This window comes from Pongo abelii, chromosome 5, assembly GCF_028885655.2.
Source record: "Pongo abelii isolate AG06213 chromosome 5, NHGRI_mPonAbe1-v2.0_pri, whole genome shotgun sequence".
Lineage (NCBI taxonomy): Eukaryota > Metazoa > Chordata > Mammalia > Primates > Hominidae > Pongo > Pongo abelii.
Window position 1 is genome coordinate 159,737,496 of NC_071990.2, and position 20,696 is coordinate 159,758,191.

Consider the following 20,696-nt stretch of genomic DNA (forward strand, 5'->3'; position numbering starts at 1 on the left):
GTGACAACTGCTGATGGGAATGCTATTGTCATGTACAAGGGGTGCCTGTCCGTGTCTTGGGAGAGCAAGGAAGGCTTCCTGGAGGAGTTGCTGCCAAGTTGGCCCAGAAGGATGAGGAGGAGTTCTTCTGGTGAAGTGGGGAGGGCAGAGGCAGTATGGTCCCTACAGAGCGTGTGGGGACACTCGTGTTCTTCCAGAGGATGGAATGCTGGGCCCGAAGCCCGAAGTATTGTTAGGGCAGAGACAGGCGGGAGGTGCGTGGAGAAGGGGTCATGGAGGTCTTGTTGGGCAGATGGTGGTGGGACGTCCCAGGCAGGGGGAGCATCTTGGGCAAGAGCCCAGGGTGCAAGGTCATGCTTATGGCACATTGGACCAGCTGGAGGGCAGCCAGCTCAGGAGAGCAGCCGGCCAGGGTGTCTGCCCACGTGTGGGGCAGGGACGGGCTGCAGCGGGGAGGGATTTGGGAGCTTCTGTCACAGTCCTGCAGGGAGTGGGAGCTGTGCAAGAAGGAAGGGCGGAGCGGCTATGATCCAATGGCTTTGGGAAGGCCAGTCCTGTGATGGAGTGGGGGAAGACAGACCCCAGGCCAGGGGTCCTGAGTCAAGGCAGTGGCTGAGGAGGCATTGGGGAAGGTGATTTGGAGAGGCTTTGGGGGCAGGTCCTGGGGGTCCGGAAGGGCTCTGGGCCAAGAGTTTTCAGACTCCTGGGAGCATCAGAATCAACTGGAGGGCTTGTTAAAGCAAAGCTTGCCCCCAGCCTCAGGCAGCTGGGCAGCAGGAATCTGCATTTCTAACAGGCTCCCAGGGGATGCTGACTTGCTGGCCAGGGTCCCACACTTTGAGAAGCCCCGCCTGAGGCTTATGGGACAGGGCAGGTTCTTGAGCCATCGAGTTGGGCAATGCCATGGGAAGTTGCAGGTGCACAGACGTTGCCTTCCTGGCTGCGGTTGAACCTGGGCTCCGTTTGTCCCCTTGGAGCTCCAAGCAGCTGGGCCGGCTTCGACCCTGAGCTCTCCTGTCTGATTTCCTTTCCAGGTGGCACGTCTCTGAGCTTCCTGGTGTTGGTGACAGGCTGCACATCTGTGGGCAGAATTCCAGATGCTGAAATCTACAAAATCACCGCCACCGACTTTTACCCTCTTCAGGAAGACGCCAAGGAGGAGGAACGCCTCATAGCTTTGAAGAAAATCCTCAGCTCGGGGGTGTTCTATTTCTCATGGCCAAACGATGGGTCTCGCTTTGACCTGACTGTCCGCACGCAGAAGCAAGGGGATGACAGCTCTGAATGGGGGAACTCCTTCTTCTGGTGAGGCCCTGGGTCCTCTGCAGAGGGTGGGCCCTGGTTGGCACCTGAGGCCTTGACCTCCACTTGCACCACCCCCGGGTTATGGGGCACCTCTGGAGAGTTAGGACCCAGGCCTGCTCTCAGCACAATGAGAGGAAAACTAACCCTGAACTCCCCGCCACCCCCCACCCCTGGCTCCTGGAATGTATTCAGTGTAGATTTGGAAAAGAAACCTGGGCCAGGCATGGTGGCTCATGCCTGTAATCCCAGCATTTTGGGAGGCTGAGGCAGGTGGATCACTTAAGGTGAGGAGTTTGAGACAAGCCTGGCCAACATGGCGAAACCCCATCTCTACTAAAAATACAAAAAAAAAAAAAAAATTATCTGGGTGTGCTGGCAGGTACCTGTAATCCCAGCTACTCAGGAGGCTGAGGCAGGAGAATCGCTTAAACCCAGGAAACGGAGGTTGCGATGAGCCAAGATGGTGCTACTACACTCCACCCTGGGCGACAGAGCAAGACTCTGTCTCAAAAAAAAAAAAAAGAAAAAGAGAGAAAGAAAAGAAACCCTGTTCCATAAGTAAAAAACGTAAGAGCCGACGTCTGCTGAGTGCTTCCGCAGTCCCGGGTGCCGAGCTCAGTGCTTCTGCCTGGGTTCACTCTTTCAGTCTTCTCAATCATGGTTACCTCCAGTGTGCAGCTGTTTACCGCTGATGTTTATAAAGCACTGTGTTCGGGTCACCGTGCTAAGATCTCTCTGCTGGTAATAACTCATCCTTATTATAAAAAACTTTATAATAATTATGCGGAGGCTTTGTTACCCCATTTTACAGATAGAGAGACTGAGGCATGAATAGTCGAGGGAATTTTGCCAAACTCCACACACTTAGTAAGTGGCAGAGCCAGAATTTGAACCCAGGCATTCTGGCTCCAAGTCCCAAGCTGGTAATCACAATGCTAAACCAGTCCCATCAATGGGGAAGCTGAGTCACCCTGCCCAAAGGGACTTGTAGCAATGCACTAAGACTAGTCCCGGAGCCCAGGCAAAGGCGGCTGGATTTCTGTATGTTTAAGATCTCCTGGTGCTTTTTCACTCTACAGCAGGACAGAGACAAGAGTGAACAACCCTGTAAATATGTAAATTATCTATTGCCCTTTCTGGACATAATGCTGTTTCCATCAGATTCACACTGATGCCTAGAGATGCCAGGCAGAAGCAAAAGTGAGGAAAGTCCTGCCATGGGAGTGGTTCCAATGAACCTCATCTAATGTAATGTTTTAGAATCCAGTGTCTGCCTTTTGAAGCTATATCAGTTTTCCCAGCTCTGAGACGGCACTCCTGAGGTTTATTTCTGACCTGTTTGTGCCTCTCTCCCTTTGCCAGAGGTGTCCATAGGTTTTCATCTGGCCTTGGTGCTTTGGATGCCCCAGAAGCGAATTCCTGATTTCTGCTGGGAGAAGGGGACCCTCCCCATATCCCTGTGTCCATCCCAATGCTCCCCACCCCCACATCCTCTTTGGTTCTCTGGTATTGTGGATATTTGGGGGCAGTAATGTGCTTAGACTTCAAAATGCACATGAATCAAGGCTGGGCATGGTAGCTCACGCCTGCATTGCCAGCACTTTGGGAGGCCAAGGCAGGTGGATCACCTGAGGTCAGCAGTTCAAGACCAGCAAGACCAGCCTGGCCAACATGGTGAAACCCCATCTCTTCTAAAGATACAAAAAAATTAGCCAGGCGTGGTGGCGCGCACCCGTAATCCCAGCTACACGGGAGGCTGAGGCAGGAGAATCTCTGGAACCCAGGAGGCTGAGATTGCAGTGAGCCGAGATCGCGCCATTGCACTCCAGCCTGGGCTACAGGGTGAGACTCCATCTCAAAATAAATAAATAAATAAAATAAAATAAAATAAAATAAATAATAAAATCGTGAATCTCCTGCTGATCTCGTTAAAAATGCAGATTCTGGGATGGCAGGGCTGGGCTGGGCCCAGGATTCTGCATTTCTAATAAGCTGCCAGTGCTGCTTGTCTGCAGACCGCAGGTTGAGTAGCAGCCTCTGGGGATGGCATTTCTGTGAATCGCTAGTTCCATTGTGCAGGGCTCAGCATGTGCCCCGTGAGTTGTTACATGTTCCCCTAAAGGCAGCCAAGCTTAGGCACACAGGGGCTATGTATTATGAGGTATCTTTGTGTGGACTCTATGAAACTATTTTAAACCAGAACTGTCAGGGGAGCAGAGGTGAGAGCTCTCAGCGGCAGTGAGCGTCCTTGGAACCCCTAGGGGATCCTTGGGGTATCTGAATTGCACCAGCACCTTTGTAAATTCTCTTCCCTGTGCCAGCTCTGTGGCTGGAGGTGTGAGGGGTACTAACAAAGCGAGGCAAAGGGGATTCACGAGGTGGAGGCTGAGAGGAGCTTGGGAAGGAGGAGCCCCATGGTGTCCCTTTCTGAAGCGAGAGGAGGAAGTAACTCTGGAGGTCGCCAGGCTCCTCAGCTGTAACACGCCAGGGCGTGGTGTTTAGGCTCAGGGTGGAGCCCCCAGAACTGACCACAACTGAGTCACCACGGGCAGCGTGGTCCTGGGCTTGATCGCCTAAACCCCCACTGTTGTGGCGCAGCGTCTGAGGTCTGGAGACCCACAACAGGAGTCAAATGGGGTCAATGCTGAGCGTGGCTGGCACATAAGGCAGAGTGAGCAGCAGGGTGAAGTCATCTTTCTGGGCTGGTAATTGATGACACTGACAATTGCCTCCCAGTACAATCAGGTCCTGGGAGGAAACTCTTTGGGGGTCCTGGATATGAGTCATCCTCCTGCCAGAGGGCCAGGCAGTGTCACTAGAAACAGGGCTGATTTAAGGGTTGTCCACTTGGCAAAAGGTTTCTTTTCCTGAGCCCTGGTGATAGTGGCCATAGCTGTGTAGCTGTCAGACTGAAATATTCTGGAGGCTTTGCCTTGATGCCACATGCAGATTTAATATATGTGTTTCAGAAGCTGGCTTATCATCTGAATTTAAGAGAGTGATTTCGAAGAGGGACATATGGTTTTGTACAGCAATGCTTCATAATCATTTTTCAAGCAGAGGAGCGCTGTGGCTGTGCGACCTCAGATAGGGTCACATGCGGGCTCTGCTCCCTGTGAGGGTGCATGTGGCTTTGGTCACAGTCGGGGAGGCTGACCTGAGAGCAGGAAGCTTGGAGAAGCCCCCTGGGACCCATTAGAGCTCACAGCACAGATTTCCAGCAATGAGAAAATGCTGCTGCTGTCTTTGAGGAAGGCTCAAGGGCAGGAATTGTGTTGCCTTTTTTAAACAAGTAGGGCACTGTGATCTAGATTCACTCAGTGCCCTGTAAGAGGGCATCTCCTGATGATGGGTCCTCCTTCCTGGGAGTGAGTATGGGCCCTCAGGATGGTACCTCTCAGGTCCCCTGGGTGCTAAAGCAAGGGGACCAAGCCAGTCTCAGGGATGAGAGAACTGTGTGGTTGTTTGCCAGTGCAAATGGAAATGTAGGGCCTCATGAAGAAAGGCTCGGGGTGAAGAGCACGGGCTTCAAGCTCCCTGACACCACTGGCTGGCTTTGTGGCCTTAGACAAGCACTTCACTTCTCTGTGCCTCAGCTGCTTTATCTGTAAAAGGGGGTCACTGATGATACCTTTCACATAGGGTCACTTCAAGGGTGAAATGAGTTAATCCACCCCAAAGTACTTAGAATGGGGCTTAGTGCACAGGATAAATATTGGCTGTCACCCTGTCATTATCATCATGGACTCCAGAGCCTACAGCAATCCACTAGGCATGGAGAGGAAATACTTGAACTTTCATTACATTTTATTTTCCTCGGATCTTTTTAAAATTTATTTTGGAATGCTTTGTAGTGCTCTCGTCATAATCATCTCGTGGTGTATGTGTGTGTATATGTGGATAATTTAAATAACTTCCCATATTTAATATGATTTTTAATCACTTATTTATCATGATTATTTAATAATAAAAGATGATTAATTTTTTACTGATGGGGCCTGCAATGAAAACTGTGGGGCCCACAGGGCTAACCAGAGGCCCCTTTGTGATTCCCCGAAAAGAGCACGCTGGCTCACTCTCTAGCGGCAGTGACGACCTGGTGGTGGCTTTGGGAAAGGACTCCCTGGCCATCCTCCTCTACATGACACAGTGGTCCTGCTATTTGGGATCTTTTTGAAGCACATGAACTTCCCAGATCTGTACAGCCCAAGTGCAGAGTCCACTGGGGAGCAGCATGCATTCGCTGACCCGAAATGCCGCACCATGCGCCCCCCAGTTCCTCAGCCACACTCGCTGTCCGGGCAGCATGTACTGGAGGATGTCAAGTGACTGGAATTGGTGTGGGGCTGTGTTTTGCAGGAACCAGCTGTTGCACGTGCCCTTGAGGCAGCACCAGGTGAGCTGCTGTGACTGGCTGCTGAAGATCATCTGCGGGGTGGTCACCATCCGCACCGTGTATGCCTCCCACAAGCAGGCCAAGGCCTGCCTCATCTCTCGCATTAGCTGTGAGCGCACAGGCGCTCGCTTCCACACCCGCGGTGTGAACGACGATGGCCATGTGTCCAACTTCGTGGAGACAGAGCAGGTGAGTGCCCAGGCCCATCTGTGGCACCAAATGGTTCAGAGTGGCTGCAGCTCTTGCACACGCGCTTTCCACTTGGGGCAGAAGGGGCCCTGGCATAGTTGCGGTGGTCTCTGATCAGGCTCGCTCCTATAAGTTGAGAACAGCACGTGTAATTGGGCTCCGCATGAAAATGTGACCTCTGGTTTGCATGGTGTATCCTTTCTGATTCGCATCTCATGCAGGGAAAATGCTGCTTAGCCGAGGTATTTTTAACTAAAAGGAATCAGGAATTTTTGCCATGGACGTGAAAGGTGGGCAGTACTCCAAGGGCAGCTGACAGGTGAACCAATAGGGTTTGAAAATTCTTTTAAGACAAAAATAAGTAGATCAATACAATGGGGGGATGAAAGAAGAAACCATTATTTTTTATTCTAAATCAACTGAAGCTTCTCCTGGAAGCCAGTATTAGCACCCTAGAGTTGTGAAATCTGCGTGTTAAGCAGCCGCTCCCATCCGCTCCGCTAGAATATAGCCATCTGCTTAATTTCTTCTGGAGTTTTTTCTAAATTCTGTTCTCATTTCCAGAGATGCTGTCTTACAACTTTTAAATTTTTGCTCTAACTTGCAATCTGTAGGATAAGGCCACCATGTGGAATACAGTGGTGTAAGCCGTAAGAAAGGAAAACCCCGGAAGGCACATGTATGGTACTCCTGCCAGGGCAAGCTGGGTGCCCTGTGTTTATTGAGTGAAGGTGTGGCTTTGCGTCTCTCCTCACTGCCGCTGCTGTGAGAGGAACGCCTTATGCGGACTTTGGCCACTTTAATCCAGCATAGGTTTGAGCACCTGCCTTTACTGTGTGGGACTTTCTGCCTGCTCCAGTGTTCAGAGGGTAGATACGGAGATGAGGAGGCGCCTCTCAGAGTCCCCACTCAGAGGAACATCAGAGCAGGGGGCCCTAAGATGGGCAGCAGCTGCAATTACTTGCCTGTAATTCTGCTCAGAATGTCTGCACTGTGGCTATCAACGAGGCTGTTACGTAAATATCTGGTTAAAAATGGGATTGCTTTTGGCATCTTCGTCATGAAGTCTTTGACTGTTCCTATGTCTAGAATGGTATTGCCTAGGTTGTCTTCCAGGGTTTTTATAGTTTTGGGTTTTACATTCAAGTCTTTAACCCATCTTGAGTTGATTTTTGTATATGGTATAAGGAAGGGGTCCAGTTTCAGTCTTCTGCATATGGCTAGCCAGTTATCCCAGCACCATTTATTGAATAGGGAATCCTTTTCCCGTTGCTTGTTTTTGTCAGGTTGGTCAAAGATCAGATGGTTGTAGGTGTACAGCCTTATTTCTGGGTTGTCTATTCTGTTTCATTGGTCTATATATCTTGTTTTTGTACCAGTGCCATGCTGCTTTGGTTACTATAGCCCTGTAGTATAGTTTGAAGTCAGGTAGTGTGATGCCTCCAGCTTTGTTCTTTTTGCTTAGGATTGCCTTGGCTATTTGGGCTCTTTTTTGGTTCCATATGAATTTTAAAATAGTTTTTTCTAGTTCTATGAAGAATGTCAATGGTAGTTTAATAGGAATAGCTTTGAATCCATAAATTGCTTTGGGCATTATGTCCATTTTAATAATATTGATTCTTCTTATCCATGAGGATGGAATGTTCTTCCATTTGTGTCATCTCCAATTTCTTTGAGCAGTGTTTTGTAATTCTCATTGTAGAGATCTTTCACCCCCCTCATAAACTGTATTGCCAGGTATTTTATTCTTCTCACAGCAGTTGTGAATGGAATTGTGTTCCTGATTTGGCTCTCTGCTTGACTGTTGTTGGTGTATTGATTTTGTATCCTGAGACTTTGCTGAAGCTGTTTATCAGGTTAAGGAGCTTTTGGGCTGAGACTATGGTGTTTTCTAGATATAGAATCATGTTTTCTGCAAACAGGGATAGTTTGATTGCTCTCTTCCTATTGGGATGCCCTTTATTTCTTTCTCTTGCCTGATTGCCCTGGTCAAAACTTCTAATACTATTAATATGTTAAATAAGAGTGGTGAGAGAGGGCATCCTTGTCCTGTGCTGGTTTTTAGCTTTTGCCCATTCAGTATGATGTTGGCTGTGGGTTTGTCATAAATGACTCTTATTAGTTTGAGGATTGTGGATCTAACCAAACTAAAGAGCTTCTGCACAGCTGAAGAAACTATCAACAGAGTGAACAGACAACCTACAGAATGGGAGAAAATTTTTGCAAACTATGCATCTGATAAAGGTCTAACACCCAGCATCTATAAGGAACTTAAACAAATTTCCAAGAAAAAAAACCATTAAAAACTGGGCAAAGGACATAAACAGACACTTTTCAAAAGAAGGCATACATGCGGCCAGCAATCATGGAAAAAAGCTTAACATCACTGATCATTAGAGAAATGAGAATCAAAGCCACAATGAGCTACCCCCTCACACAAGTCAAATGGCTATTATTTGACTTGCGTGAATATTATTTGACTTGTGTGAAATGAGATACCTCCTCACACAATAATGGCTATTGTTAAAAAGTCAAAAAATAACAGATGCTGGCAAGGTTGCAGAGAAAAAGGAACGCTCATACACTGTTGGTGGGAGTGTAAATTAGTTCCACCATTGTGGAAAACAATGTGGTGATTCCTCAGAGACCTATTCACAATAGCAAAGACATGGAATCAACCTGAATGTCCATCAGTGGTAGACTGGATAAAGAAAATGTGGTTTGTATACAGCATGGAATACTATGCAGTCATGAAAAGGAATGAGATCATGTCCTTTCCAGCAACATGGATGCAGCTGGAGGCTGTTACCCTAAGCAGACTAAGGCAGGAGCAGAAAACCAAACACTGCATGTTCTTACTTACAAGTGGGAGCTAAATGATGAGAACACATGGATACAAAGAGGGGGAACAACACACATTGGGGCCTATCAGAGGGTGAGGAGAGGATCAGGAAAAATAACTAATGGGTGCTACTAGGCTTAATACCTGGGTGACAAAATAACCTGTACAACAAACCCACATGACACGCATTTACCTATATAACAAACCTGCACATGTACCCCTGAACTTAAAATAAAAGTTAAATTTTGAAAAATTTTAAAAAGAGGAGAGAGAGAGAAGCTGTGGACCCAGCCAGGTGGTTTTCTCCTTCCTGGCTGATGTCTGCATAGGGAGAGTCCCTTCCCTGCCCCACTTCGTTACCTTTTATTTTGAACTTTTATTTAAAATACTGGTTTTGGATTTCAACCAGAATTTTAAGACTTGGGGTCTCATCTGTTGCATCTCATCGAGTAAGTCCCTGGGAACCACTGTCCTTTAGCGGCACTGTCCTTTCTAAAACACCGGACATTCTAACACAGAAAATGAAAGCAAACCGCATGCATTTCCTAGGACTGCCCATAATAAAGTACCCCAAACTGGGTGGCTGAAAACAACACACTTATTCTCTCCCAGTTCTGGAGACTGGAAGTCTGCAATCCAGGTGTCGGCAGGACTGCTGTTTCTTCAAAGTCCCCCCGGGGAAGACCCTTCCGAGCCCCCCTGACTGCCCCGGCTCTTGGTGGCCCCTGGCAAGCATCTCTCCATCTCTGCCTCCGTCTTCTTGTGGCCTCCTCTGCCTGTGTCTCTCCAGGACTCCAGTCATACTGGATCAGGGCCCCACCCTACTCCAGTTGTCCTCATCTTTTTTTTTTTTTTTTTTTTTTTGAGACGGAGTCTCGCTCTGTCACCCAGGCTGGTGTGCAGTGGCACAATCTTGGCTCACTGCAAGCTCTGCCTCCCGGGTTCACACCATTCTCCTGCCTCAGCCTCCCAAGTATCTGGGACTACAGGCGCCCACCTCCACGCCTGGCTAATTGTTTGTATTTTTAGTAGAGACGGGGTTTCATCGTGTTAGCCAGGATGGTCTCGATCTCCTGACCTCGTGATCTGTCCACCTCAGCCTCCCAAAGTGCTGAGATTACAGGCGTGAGCCACCGAGCCCGGCCCAGTTGTCCTCATCTTAACCCGTTACTTCTGCAAAGACCCTATTTCCAAACAAGTTCTAAAGTACTGGGAGATGGGACTTCACCATATGGTTTTTGGAAGGGACACAGCTCACCCTGGGACGCGGATGCCGGCTCCTGTTAGAGGACTGTGCTTTACAGGCAGCACCTGTGGCCCTGTGAGAACTCTCGCTGCAATCTTTGCTTTCTCACTTTTACAGACCAGCAAGCCCTGCCACAGACCAGGCTGGGCCTTGGCGCTGGCCACTTCGTGTTGCGTGCCTGCTGACTGGCACTTGTCTCCTGTGTTGCCAGCTTGCTTGTTAGAGCTCAGAGGCAGGGACCTTGCCCCACATCTCCTGAATCCCACCTCGGGCAGCCTGGCAAGGCCATAGAGATATGAGCAGCCTGCCCTTCAGCTCCTGGGGTACAGCCCGATGCTGTTGACATTGCCTCCACCTCCCTTCCTTGTCAGGGCTGGGGAGGGATTTCTTGGCTCCCATAAGCCTTTGTGGGCTTCCTAGTGTGTGTGTTTTGTCCTTTTTCGTCCTCTGGGCCCTGGGCTAGACAGGGCTGCTGTCCATGAAGTCCCCACCCAACCTTACTCCCAGGAGCAGCAGTGATTGACAGCTGGGCACCACCACCTGCCGCTCACCCACAGATGCAGCAGCTGCAGATGTTGTCCCCGCCCCACCTAGAGAGCATAACTTAACCCGTGGTGACTTCGTTAACAAGAGATGCGTAGCGGGGCCCCGGGAAAGTGGCCGTACACCCACAATAGCTCTTGGTTGGGTGCCTATGTTTCAGGCTGTGCTGATGAGCCTGGAGGTTCCCGGGCTGGCCCATCCATCGGAGACCCTGGACAGCCTGGCTACCCAGGAAGGGGAGCTGTCACTTCCCAACGCTGAGTCCAGGGCTGTCCACGTGGGCCTTCAGCAAAGCGTGACTGAGCCTGCCAGGTCCCAGGCTCTGCTCCCGGGCGGGTCGGCATGGGGGGCAGTGGTGGCGTGATGGGGGCGCAGCAGGAGTGGGGCAGGTGAAGCTGGCCCTGGCAGGTGCTGCAGCCCTTCCAGGTGGTACTTCCGATAGGTGGTGTTCAGCTGGTGACCCCTGCCTGGAGGGCGAGGGGAAGCACAGCAGAGCCAGGGCAGAGAGAAGCGTGTGCTGCGCACAGCCCAGAAAGGAGGGGTATGGAGCAGAAAGAAACACAGGTGAACTGGAGGAGCAGAGAGGGTTCATGCTTCCTGTACACATGGGACCAGGGCATGGGCCTGGTGGGGGATCAGCATTTCTCCAAGCCAAAAAACACAGGTATGACAGCCCTTTTTCTAAAACATTACGGAGGCAGGAGGAGCAGAGATGGCTGCAGGGAAGTGACTGTTCCCCAAAAGCAAGAAACTCCTGTTGCCTCACTTGTATATGCCAAGGGAACCCCTCGCTTTCTGTCTCTGGAGTCACTGAATATTTTTGTTTATGTCACTTTATAGCAGTACCGATGCTTAGGTTGATCTAAGTTCATTTTTAAAACACAAAACATGTCTTTAAGTGGAATGCACAGTTAGTATGCTCCTGCGAAGCGGCAGCCCCGCTGCCCTCTCTGGCTCTGCAGCCACCTGCTGAGGATGGTTCTTCTAGGATGAGTCAGGGGAGTGGAGCAAGGCTCGGCCTGTGGGTCCTTGCTGAGCTCAGGGAAGCAGCCCCATGAGGATCGGGCTGCGTGGTCTGCAGGGGAACCTGCCTGGGACCCTGTTGAGATTCACCTGTTTCAGGTGCCAGTGATCTGCTGGGATTCTGGAGAGGTCCCTCAAGGGAGCCTGGCACTTCCTACCCCCTTGAGTTTGCAAAGTCACAGCTGAGGGCCTGGGTTGGGACAGTGTCATGAGCCCTCCATAAGCTTTGCTTGTGGTACAGGAGCAGACCGTCTGGCGCTTCTGGAGACCTTTAACGTGCTCCTGTAGACAGAGTCGGGTAGACTTATTCTGATAGCACAGCGTGGCCTCCCCCTCCACCTGACATCTGAGGAGGTGGCAGGCTCTGCATCTCAGTGGCCTTGCCCCAGGGTGTAGGGAGCAACTTTGAGGAAATTAGTGCTGAGCCTCCAGTAGGAAGGAGGACTGTGCTGGGGAGGCAGGTGAGCCCCTTGTGGTGCTGCCTGCAGGTCACACTGGCCTGGGACCCCTGCAGAGGAAACAGGATCCACCAGCCAGGCCTGCTGGCCATTTGGAAGTGGAGCGTGCGCACAGGCGGCTGTGCGGTCATCGTCTGGCAAACAAATGATGGGACCGGACCAGGAGCAGACTGGCTCCTTGTGGTGGGGACTCTTGGCAGGCGGATCGGCTTCTTAGGAATTAATTCTCAGGGAGCCAGAAAAGGGGGGCCCTGTGGCACCCTCTGCTTTTGCTTTGGTTTAACATGTTTCCTAGGAGGAATAATTAATCTTCTTTCTCCGAGGCAGGCTGTGTGTGTGTGTGCATGGGTTATATGTGTACAGTGTGTGCGTGGTATGTGCATTTATGTGTTGTACATGTTGTGTGTATGTGTCATGTGCATTGTGCATTTGTGTATACGTGTGTGTGGTGTCATGTGCCTTGTGTTTGTTTTTTGTGTGTGTGGGCAGTGTGTGCATTTATGTGTTGTATACACACGTGTGTGGGTTGTGCATGTGTTGTGTGTGTGCACGCACAGATGTTGTGTGCATGTGTAGATAGCATCTCAGCCTCCTTGGGAGGAAGCCTTGAGTCTTTTTGGCTCTGCTGAGTCATAGCTGGTGGGCTTGCTCTGCAGTGCTGACTCACTACACAGAAAAACAAGACCAAAAAGTCCCCTCAGTCTATTAAAAAAAAAAAAGGATGTAAGATAAATATTTGGCTATTCAGGATAAGGCTACTGACTCATTCAGGGAGGTTAGGATGACTGCGTGTCCTCCCAGGAATGCAGACTTGGAGATAATTGGTTTGCAGACACTGTATCTGGAAGTAGAGGGTCAGCAGAAAGCCTTTCAGATAGAAGGTGTATGCACCCCTGTGAGTTTTCCTACCTCATCCCTCTCTTTTTATGGCCATTAGGTTTCTGTTCCCACTGCTCTGGAAGCGTCACTCAGGGTCACCCTCTGGCTGCTCAGTCTGGGGTCTAGGCACTGGCCTGGCGTCATCACAGCACTGGCACGGGCCTCCGTCTTTTCCTCCCGTGGCCCCACTGCTCTTCCTGGTCTCCCTCCCACCTCTCGTCTGTTCCTTCTTGAATCCCTCCTTCTTCCCAGGATCCAAGCTCTCTCCGACGCCAGCAGGTGCCCCTGTGCATACTCATAGCGTCAGGGCCTCTGGGGAAGAGAAAACAGCTTCGTTTTTTGAGTGGCTACTCTGTGCTGGGACTATGCCCCCTCATTTACCCCTCACAGCTCATCCCTTCTCTGCCCACAAGGTGACATGAACTTCATGTAGAGAGAGGGAAACTGAGGCTGAAGTTGGCTAAGTAATGTGCCCAGGGCCACCCTGCTGGGCAAATGGGGGTTTGCAAAGTGGCAGTGGGACCCAGCTTGCGCTAATAGCAGAGCCCACTTTCTCTCCTGCTTCCACTCTCTGTCCTGCCTCCCCACCCCAAGAGCCCTCTGTCAAAATGACATCTGTGAGGTGAGACATCACTTCTTCCGCTGGTGTTAAAAGTTGTTGGCCCAGAATGGAAACGTATCACTTGCATTTGACGGTCAAGTTATACCCATCACCTTGGGAACAAAGAAGACAGTCTTGATAGGACGGGGTACAGACGTCGCCTGCTTCCCTGTGGAGGACGGGGTGGAGAACTTTGGAGCTCCTTTCTTCTTGCTCCAGTGTGGGCAGGGAGGGGCATACAGAGCACTGACGGCCCTCGGTGTTTTCAGAAGCTGGTTCTGGGCAAGTCTCAGCTTGGGAGGAGTCTGATCTGATGCTGGAAGCAGTGTTGTTAGCACATGGCAGTCAGAGTGAAGGGAGACGTTCCTCAGCCTAAATAGATCGTGGGCATTGGTTTTTGTTGTTGTTTGGTGTTTTTTTGATCTCGCTCTGTTGCCCCAGCTGGAGTGTCATGGTGCAATCATAGCTCACTGCAGCCTCGTCCTCCTGGGCTCAGGTGATCTTCTTGCCTCAGCCTCCCGAGTAGCTGGGACTACAGGCATATGCCACCATACCCGGCTAACTTTTTAAAAATTGTTTTGGTAGAGATGGGGGTCTCACTTTATTACCCAGGCTGGTCTCGAACTTTTGGGCTCAAGCCTGCCTCCCACCTCGGCCTCCCAAAGTGGTGGGACTGTAGGCGTGAGCCACCGCGCCCAGCCTGGATATTGTTAAACATTGTCTTTATATACAAATGTTGGCCTCGTTGGTTTCTTTTCCAGGAACCTGGGCCTATGCAGGGCACACACGCCGGTCAATTGTGTGTACCTAATTTCATGGTAGCCAACTATGTCTGTAGCCGTTCAAGCAACCTGCTATTTTATTCTGTTTTGTTAGTAGAAGAATGGAGTGTAACCGCTTTGCACTCAATACCTGGAAACAGACAGCATGTTCTTAACACATGCTTTTTTCCTTTGGAGATTAAAGGATAGAATTCCAGTTTGACAATATAGATACCAGGCTCCTGTAGTTCGTATGGTCCAGGGAAACAGTGGCTCTAATTTTCAGGTCCTCCACTGCAGAATGACTCATTCCTGTGTGATCTGAGCGTGATCTCGCCTGCCTGGGAAGCTGTCCTGTAAGGGAGCAGGCCGGTGAGGAACGGAAAGGATCACAGCAGTGCCCAGGCCACCCTGCCAGGCCAGGCTAGAGTTGCGCAGATAAAGGCCCCGCATCTGATAAGTGTCGCCGCCTGCCCCTGCTGGCGCTCGGGATCGTACTTCTTGTCCTTTTAAAACTCCCTTGCACTCCAGCGTCATTGGAGGCCTGCAGGCACACTCTGAAATAGCTGTACGTGTGGGTGGGGAGGAGATAGATGTCTTAAAGTGTACGGATCATTTGTTTCTCTGCAGGTGCTGTCACACTGGAAGCTTGTGGAAACCGTGTTGTGTGTGTTAACTGAGTGGTGTGTTTAAGAACACAGTGGGGCAGGGCCAGGACCAAGTACAAGGTCAGGTTGAGTCTTGTATTGTCAAGTACAAGACTGGCTAGCACACTCAGTGAGGTCTTTTGGCTATCACTGGTGCATTTTATTTCATTCAGTCCTTTTTTCATAGCTCTCTGCTGCTTAGCTATTTGCCAAGGTAAAAATAGAGGGCTCTAAGGAAGGTTACATTCCAGAGCACACTGACTTCTATTCATACAGGGGGTGGCGGAAGGCTGTTCCTGGGATTTTCAGGGTGGTGATAAGGTTGTGCCCTAGAAGTGTGAATTGCCGGAGACCCTGGGAGGCCCCAACCCCCAACAGACCCCCTCCTCAGAGGCTGGTCGACAGCCAGCATGCCCACCCAGCACCCGGCCAGAGGTCAGGGCGCATTGCCGGATGGGGGAGCAGAGGACGCCGGAGTCCACCATCCGCCCTTCATTCTTGCCGGTGTCGGGTCACAGCCGGCTGGATCCCATTACCCAGCCCAGGACATTCGGTTTCATTGAAGAATACCTTTCCCTTTCTGTTTCGTTGTGCTGCAGACGATTTACATGGACGATGGAGTGTCATCTTTTGTCCAGATCAGAGGCTCCGTTCCACTGTTCTGGGAGCAGCCAGGGCTTCAGGTAGGTCACGAAAAAACTTAAATGTCCCCTTGTGATGTTATCCGCCCTGTCCTTCTCTTCAACAGCTGGAGAAGATTTCTTTTAACACATTCCTTTCATGGCATAGTTTCCAGTCTTTTTCCTCAGCCCTGTTGTGTTGAGCTGAGCTGTCAAAGTGTGCACACGTGTATGTGTGTGTGTGTGTGTGCGCACGCGCGTGTGCGTGTGCATGTGTGCGTGTGTGTACAAAACACAGACACCACTTTGTTGTTTCTGGTCGTCAAGGATGCTGTGTGAAGCCACTGACTCCGGAACGGTGCTGCGGTGCCTGCTGAGTGGGTGCCGCGAAGTGAGCTTGGGTAGCACTGCCTGAGGTTAGACCCTGAGTTCGGTGTACTGAGAACGTTTCTGAGAGCCGTGACTCTCGTAGAGGGCTTCAGGAAGGCTCTGTGGCTGCGTAGGTCTGGCACCCGGTGCTGCCTGTTGTGGGGCCACGTGAGACTTCCACAGCTTTCCCGTGATTTCTAAAAATACCCCTTGCCGTCCAAAGCAGGGCTCTGGTCAGTGCCAGAGAGATTTGGCATTCTTTCTCCTGGGAAGAGCACAGGGTGGGGGCACATTCCAAGAACACATTTGTCATCAATGGAATGACACGCTGCCTCCTTCACCAGGGTCTCTAACAAGGTGGGTTATGGGCCGAGTGGACTAGAGGGGCCTCCCCACTAATCCCCCGTCTTCCTCCCTGTCCCAAGGGGACATGGGTGCCTTCAGAAAGCCTCTCGGCCAGGGCCTTTGTCGCCTCTCGGCTCTTCTTACCGACAGCTCTCGTGTGACTGCATTTGGGTTGCCAGCCAGTGGCTAGCGGGGCCCAGAGTGCCATCTGCCAGGTTCCAGGGGGTGTTTGACAATGCTGGACTCAGGGTCCCCAGTCTTGGGTTCAGCTTCTTAGCCTGGTCCTTGACTTGACCCTGTGCCAGGAGCAGGTGAGTCACTTGTCCCAGTGGCTGTCAGCACGCTGCAGTGACAGCATTGGTGAAGTACTGGGTCAGCCTGGGCAGTGAGATGGATGAATGGAGGTCTCATTTAGGCTGCATGCTCTGGTAGGGAGAAAAGGCTTGATTAACATTCAGTCTTTCCACTAGAAAGAGCGCACCACACTGCACAAGATAACTGACGGCCTCCAGAGAAACGTTCCTGAGGACAGCTGTGACACAGAAATTCCTCCGGAGGGCTGCCCAAAGGAGGTTTTTGGAAAAACAGCTTTATTGCAATATAACTTACACACCCATTTAACGCCTACAACTTGGTGCTTTTACTGCATTTACAGTGTTGTGTAACCACCACTGTAATCTAATCTTAGAACACTTTGATCACCGCTAAAAAACTTTGTCCCCGTTAGTGGTCTCTCCCATCCCCTCCAAGTCTCCCTCAGGCCAACTCAACTGTTCATCTACTGTCTTTATAGATTTCCCATTCCAGACTTTCCAAAAGAGTTTTTGAAACCCGATTTTCTTCAAATATGGAGTTTTCCTTTGGAAACTTCTCGAGCTCTGTATTCAGGAGAATGAAACAATTGATCGAATGAGTGTGGCACAAAAAGGAGACAGGGAGACCATATTGCGTTTCATGTAAAGTTTGTAAGAAATCCAAAAATTAGGGGAATGGTCATGATGGATTCTTAGAATTTGGGAAGGACCCTTTGGAATTCATCCATTCCACCCTCTGACTCTCAGTTCAGGGGTCTTTTTTTTTTTTTTTTTTTTTTTTTGAGATTAGAGTCTCACTCTGTTGCCCAGGCTGGAGTGCAGTGGTACAATCTTGGCTCACTGCAACATCTGCCCCCCGAATTCAAGCCATTCTCCTGCCTCAGCCTCCCGAGTAGCTGGGACTACAGGTGCCCACTACCACACCCAGCTAATTTTGTTGTATTTTTAGTAGAGATGGAGTTTTACCGTGTTAGCCAGGCTGGTCTCGAACTCCTGACCTCAGGTGATCCACCCACCTCAGCCTCCCAAAGTGCTGGGATTACAGGCGTGAGCCACCGCACCTGGCCAGGCCAGTTCAGGGATCCTTCTTCCAGGACCTCCAAAGGTCTGTCCTCCAGGCCACAACTGGGGATGGTTCCGACTCTTGGTGAATTCCTCCTGTATTGCACTGCTGCGTCTGTCTGACTCGAGTGTTTTGGGGTGTGCAGGAGTATGTCTGATTCTTCTCCGTGTGACTCACCCTCAGCCCTTGGAGGGAGTCTTCTGGTTCCCTCTTCTTCTTGTCTTCTCTAAGGCCTCCCAACTCCTTTGGCCACCTTCCCTCCTGTTTCTAAGACTCTCAATGTTCTCATCTCCCTCATCTAAAAAACAACACTCCTTTTTGTCGTTCCCCTCTGGTATTTCGTTTTGGTCTCACTTTGACCTTCGTGCTGCCTCAGATGTAGCCTGACCTGCCATGGGATGACTGTGCCTTGGTCTGTCAGGGGCCAGGAGCAGTGGACCCCGAGGTCTCAGTTATTTGGCAGCTGTTTCACCCTCTTAAATTCTTAACACTTGTGCTGCACCAAAGCGTCCATGGCTGCTTCTTTTTGTTTTGTTTTTGCGACGAAGTCTTGCTCTGTCACCCAGGCTGGAGTGCAATGGCACAACCTTGGCTCACTGCAACCTCCACTTCCTGGGTTCAAGAGATTCTCCTGCCTCAGCCTCACAAGTAGCTGGGGTTACAGGCACCCACCACCACGACTGGCTAATTTTTTTTTGTATTTTTAGTACAGACAGGGTTTCATCACGTTGACCAGGCTGGTTTTGAACTTCTGACCTCAAGTGATCTGCCCACTTCGGCCTCCCAAAGTGCTAGGATTACAGGCGTGAGCCATCGCGCCCAGCCTCCATGGTTTCTTCAAAACAAGCTTCAGAAGGCTTTAGTGTTCCTTAATCTTATTAAGGATTTGCTAACCTTTGGGCCTAATACCTGTGTTTAGCCTCTAAACACCACTCATCATCAAAGAGAGATGAAGTCATCTTCAGAGGGGGCTGGGAGGGCAGCGGGAAGTGGTGGTCTACCATCACCGGCTTCAACTGTCACTATCAAGCCTAAGGCTGCTTCTAGTTATTTTTCTCCACTTTGAACTTTTTCTCTTCCTTCTTCACTTAGGTTAGATGAAAAGTGCAAAGATTTTGGGGTGAGTAGCTTGCGTATTAAGCTGCAATGCTGTCCCTTCTTGACAGCTGCCGTTGGAAACCCAGGAGCCCGGCAGGATGGGGCTCAGGTAGGCAGAGGGTCATGGATGAAGATTTGTCTGTGTGTTTTCCCGGGAATGGTACCTTCAGTACTTCCTGACTCCATTTCTGGCAGCCGTATACCTTTAATAAATTCCATTTTTACTGTGTAAATGGGTTGTGCAATTTATAAATAGCCACGTTGAAATTTTACCCTTAAAGCGAATTGCTCCCTGGTCTAGCTAGTTCGAGAATCTATTTATGATCTGTGTCTGCAGTTGACAACGTTGCTCCCCTGGTCATTGTAGAAGCTTTCTCCCCCTCATATGCCTGTACACACACGTGCCTTGCCAAGGTGAGTTCAGTCTGTCTTTTGAAGTTTCCTGCAACTGAACCAAATGGAGGAGAATGCTGAGTAGAGCAGACCCCTCTTGCCCTGCCTTCGCCTCTTCCCTGCCAGAAATCATTCGCCAAGTTCGTGGAGTCGTGGCGCTGGGTGGGCATGTTTGTGTGTTTGTACCTTTCTTTTTTCGAAAAAGGACATGAGATGGCTTGTAGAATAACAGTTTCAAAAATAAGTGAAGAGGTCCGGATGAAGGGAAAGAGTCAAATTGGTGCCCACGGTGCGTGCCGTGGGTCTTGTGTGCGTGGGAAGGAATCTGATGCTTGTTCCAAGCTTCCCGGCAGCCACCGCAGAAAGAACCACGGTCACAGCCAGTTTATGACAGTGACTCAGAGCACGAGCTTTGAAGCTATGCAGACCTGGGCTCAAATTCAAACTCTGGCTCCCCCACTTTGTAACCATGTGTGTTTGAGAGGCTTTTATCCGTGCCATGCCTTAGTTTACTTTTCTGTAAAATGGGGCTAACAATATCTACCTTATAGGGTTCTAGAGAGGATTAAAGAGCGTAATATAAGAATTTGGCTTGGCGTGGGGGCTCACGCCTGTATCCCGGCAATTTGGGAGGCCGAGGTGGACGGATCACTTGAGGTCAGGAGTTTAAGACAAGCCTGGCCAACATGGTGAAATCCCATCCCCACTAAAAATGCAAAAATTAGCCAGGCGTGGTGGCAGTTTCCTGTAATCCCAGTTATTCAGGAGGCTGACACAGGAGAATCACTGGAACCTGGGAGGTGGAGTTTGCAGTGAGCCAAGATCATGCCACCGCATTCCAGCCTGGTCAACAGAGTGCAACTCTGTCAAAAAAAAAAAAAAAAAAAAAAATTTAACACAGTATCTAGAACCTAAAAAGTACTCAAAATGACAGCTGCTATTGATACTAATAGAAACAAATGATAACACCCAGGAGATAAAACCAACAGTGGCATCCGGAGAAGTGTGGCTGTTGGTGTCCTGAGCACTGAATGAGAGTTTCCTCCTGTCTTCGCGGGGACAGGGACACTGTGAGATGTAGTGACATGAAGACAGCTTCCTGGTCAGTCTTCTTCGCAGGGACAGGGACACTGTGAGATGTAGTGACATGAAGACAGCTTCCTGGTCAGTCTTCTTCGCGGGGACAGGGACACCGTGAGATGTAGTGACATGAAGACAGCTTCCTGGTCAGTCTTCTTCGCGGGGACAGGGACACCGTGAGATGTAGTGACATGAAGACAGCTTCCTGGTCAGTCTTCTTCACGGGGACAGGGACACCGTGAGATGTAGTGACATGAAGACAGCTTCCTGGTCAGTCTTCTTCGCGGGGACAGGGACACCGTGAGATGTAGTGACATGAAGACAGCTTCCTGGTCAGTCCTCTTCGCGGGGACAGGGACACCGTGAGATGTAGTGACATGAAGACAGCTTCCTGGTCAGTCTTCTTCGCGGGGACAGGGACACCGTGAGATGTAGTGACATGAAGACAGCTTCCTGGTCAGTCTTCTTCGCGGGGACAGGGACACCGTGAGATGTAGTGACACGAAGACAGCTTCCTGGTCAGT

At 50.3% G+C, this 20,696-nt stretch overlaps 1 protein-coding gene across 7 annotated transcripts in view; it reads left to right on the forward strand.

The window, feature by feature from the left end:
* Positions 1 to 20,696, forward strand: part of SYNJ2 (synaptojanin 2) — a 117,785-nt gene that overhangs the window by 45,571 nt on the left and 51,518 nt on the right. For 5 of the 7 annotated variants that reach the window (XM_003776952.5, XM_054558376.2, XM_024248278.3 and 2 more), the window contains exons 3-5: positions 1,035 to 1,305; positions 5,665 to 5,890; positions 15,490 to 15,573. In XM_003776952.5, the coding sequence (XP_003777000.4) occupies positions 1,035 to 1,305; positions 5,665 to 5,890; positions 15,490 to 15,573 (581 nt within the window). Of the gene's footprint in view, positions 1 to 1,034; positions 1,306 to 5,664; positions 5,891 to 15,489; positions 15,574 to 20,082; positions 20,691 to 20,696 lie in introns of those variants that run through there. The other 2 variants (XM_054558375.2, XM_063725075.1) reach the window with 2 other exon arrangements.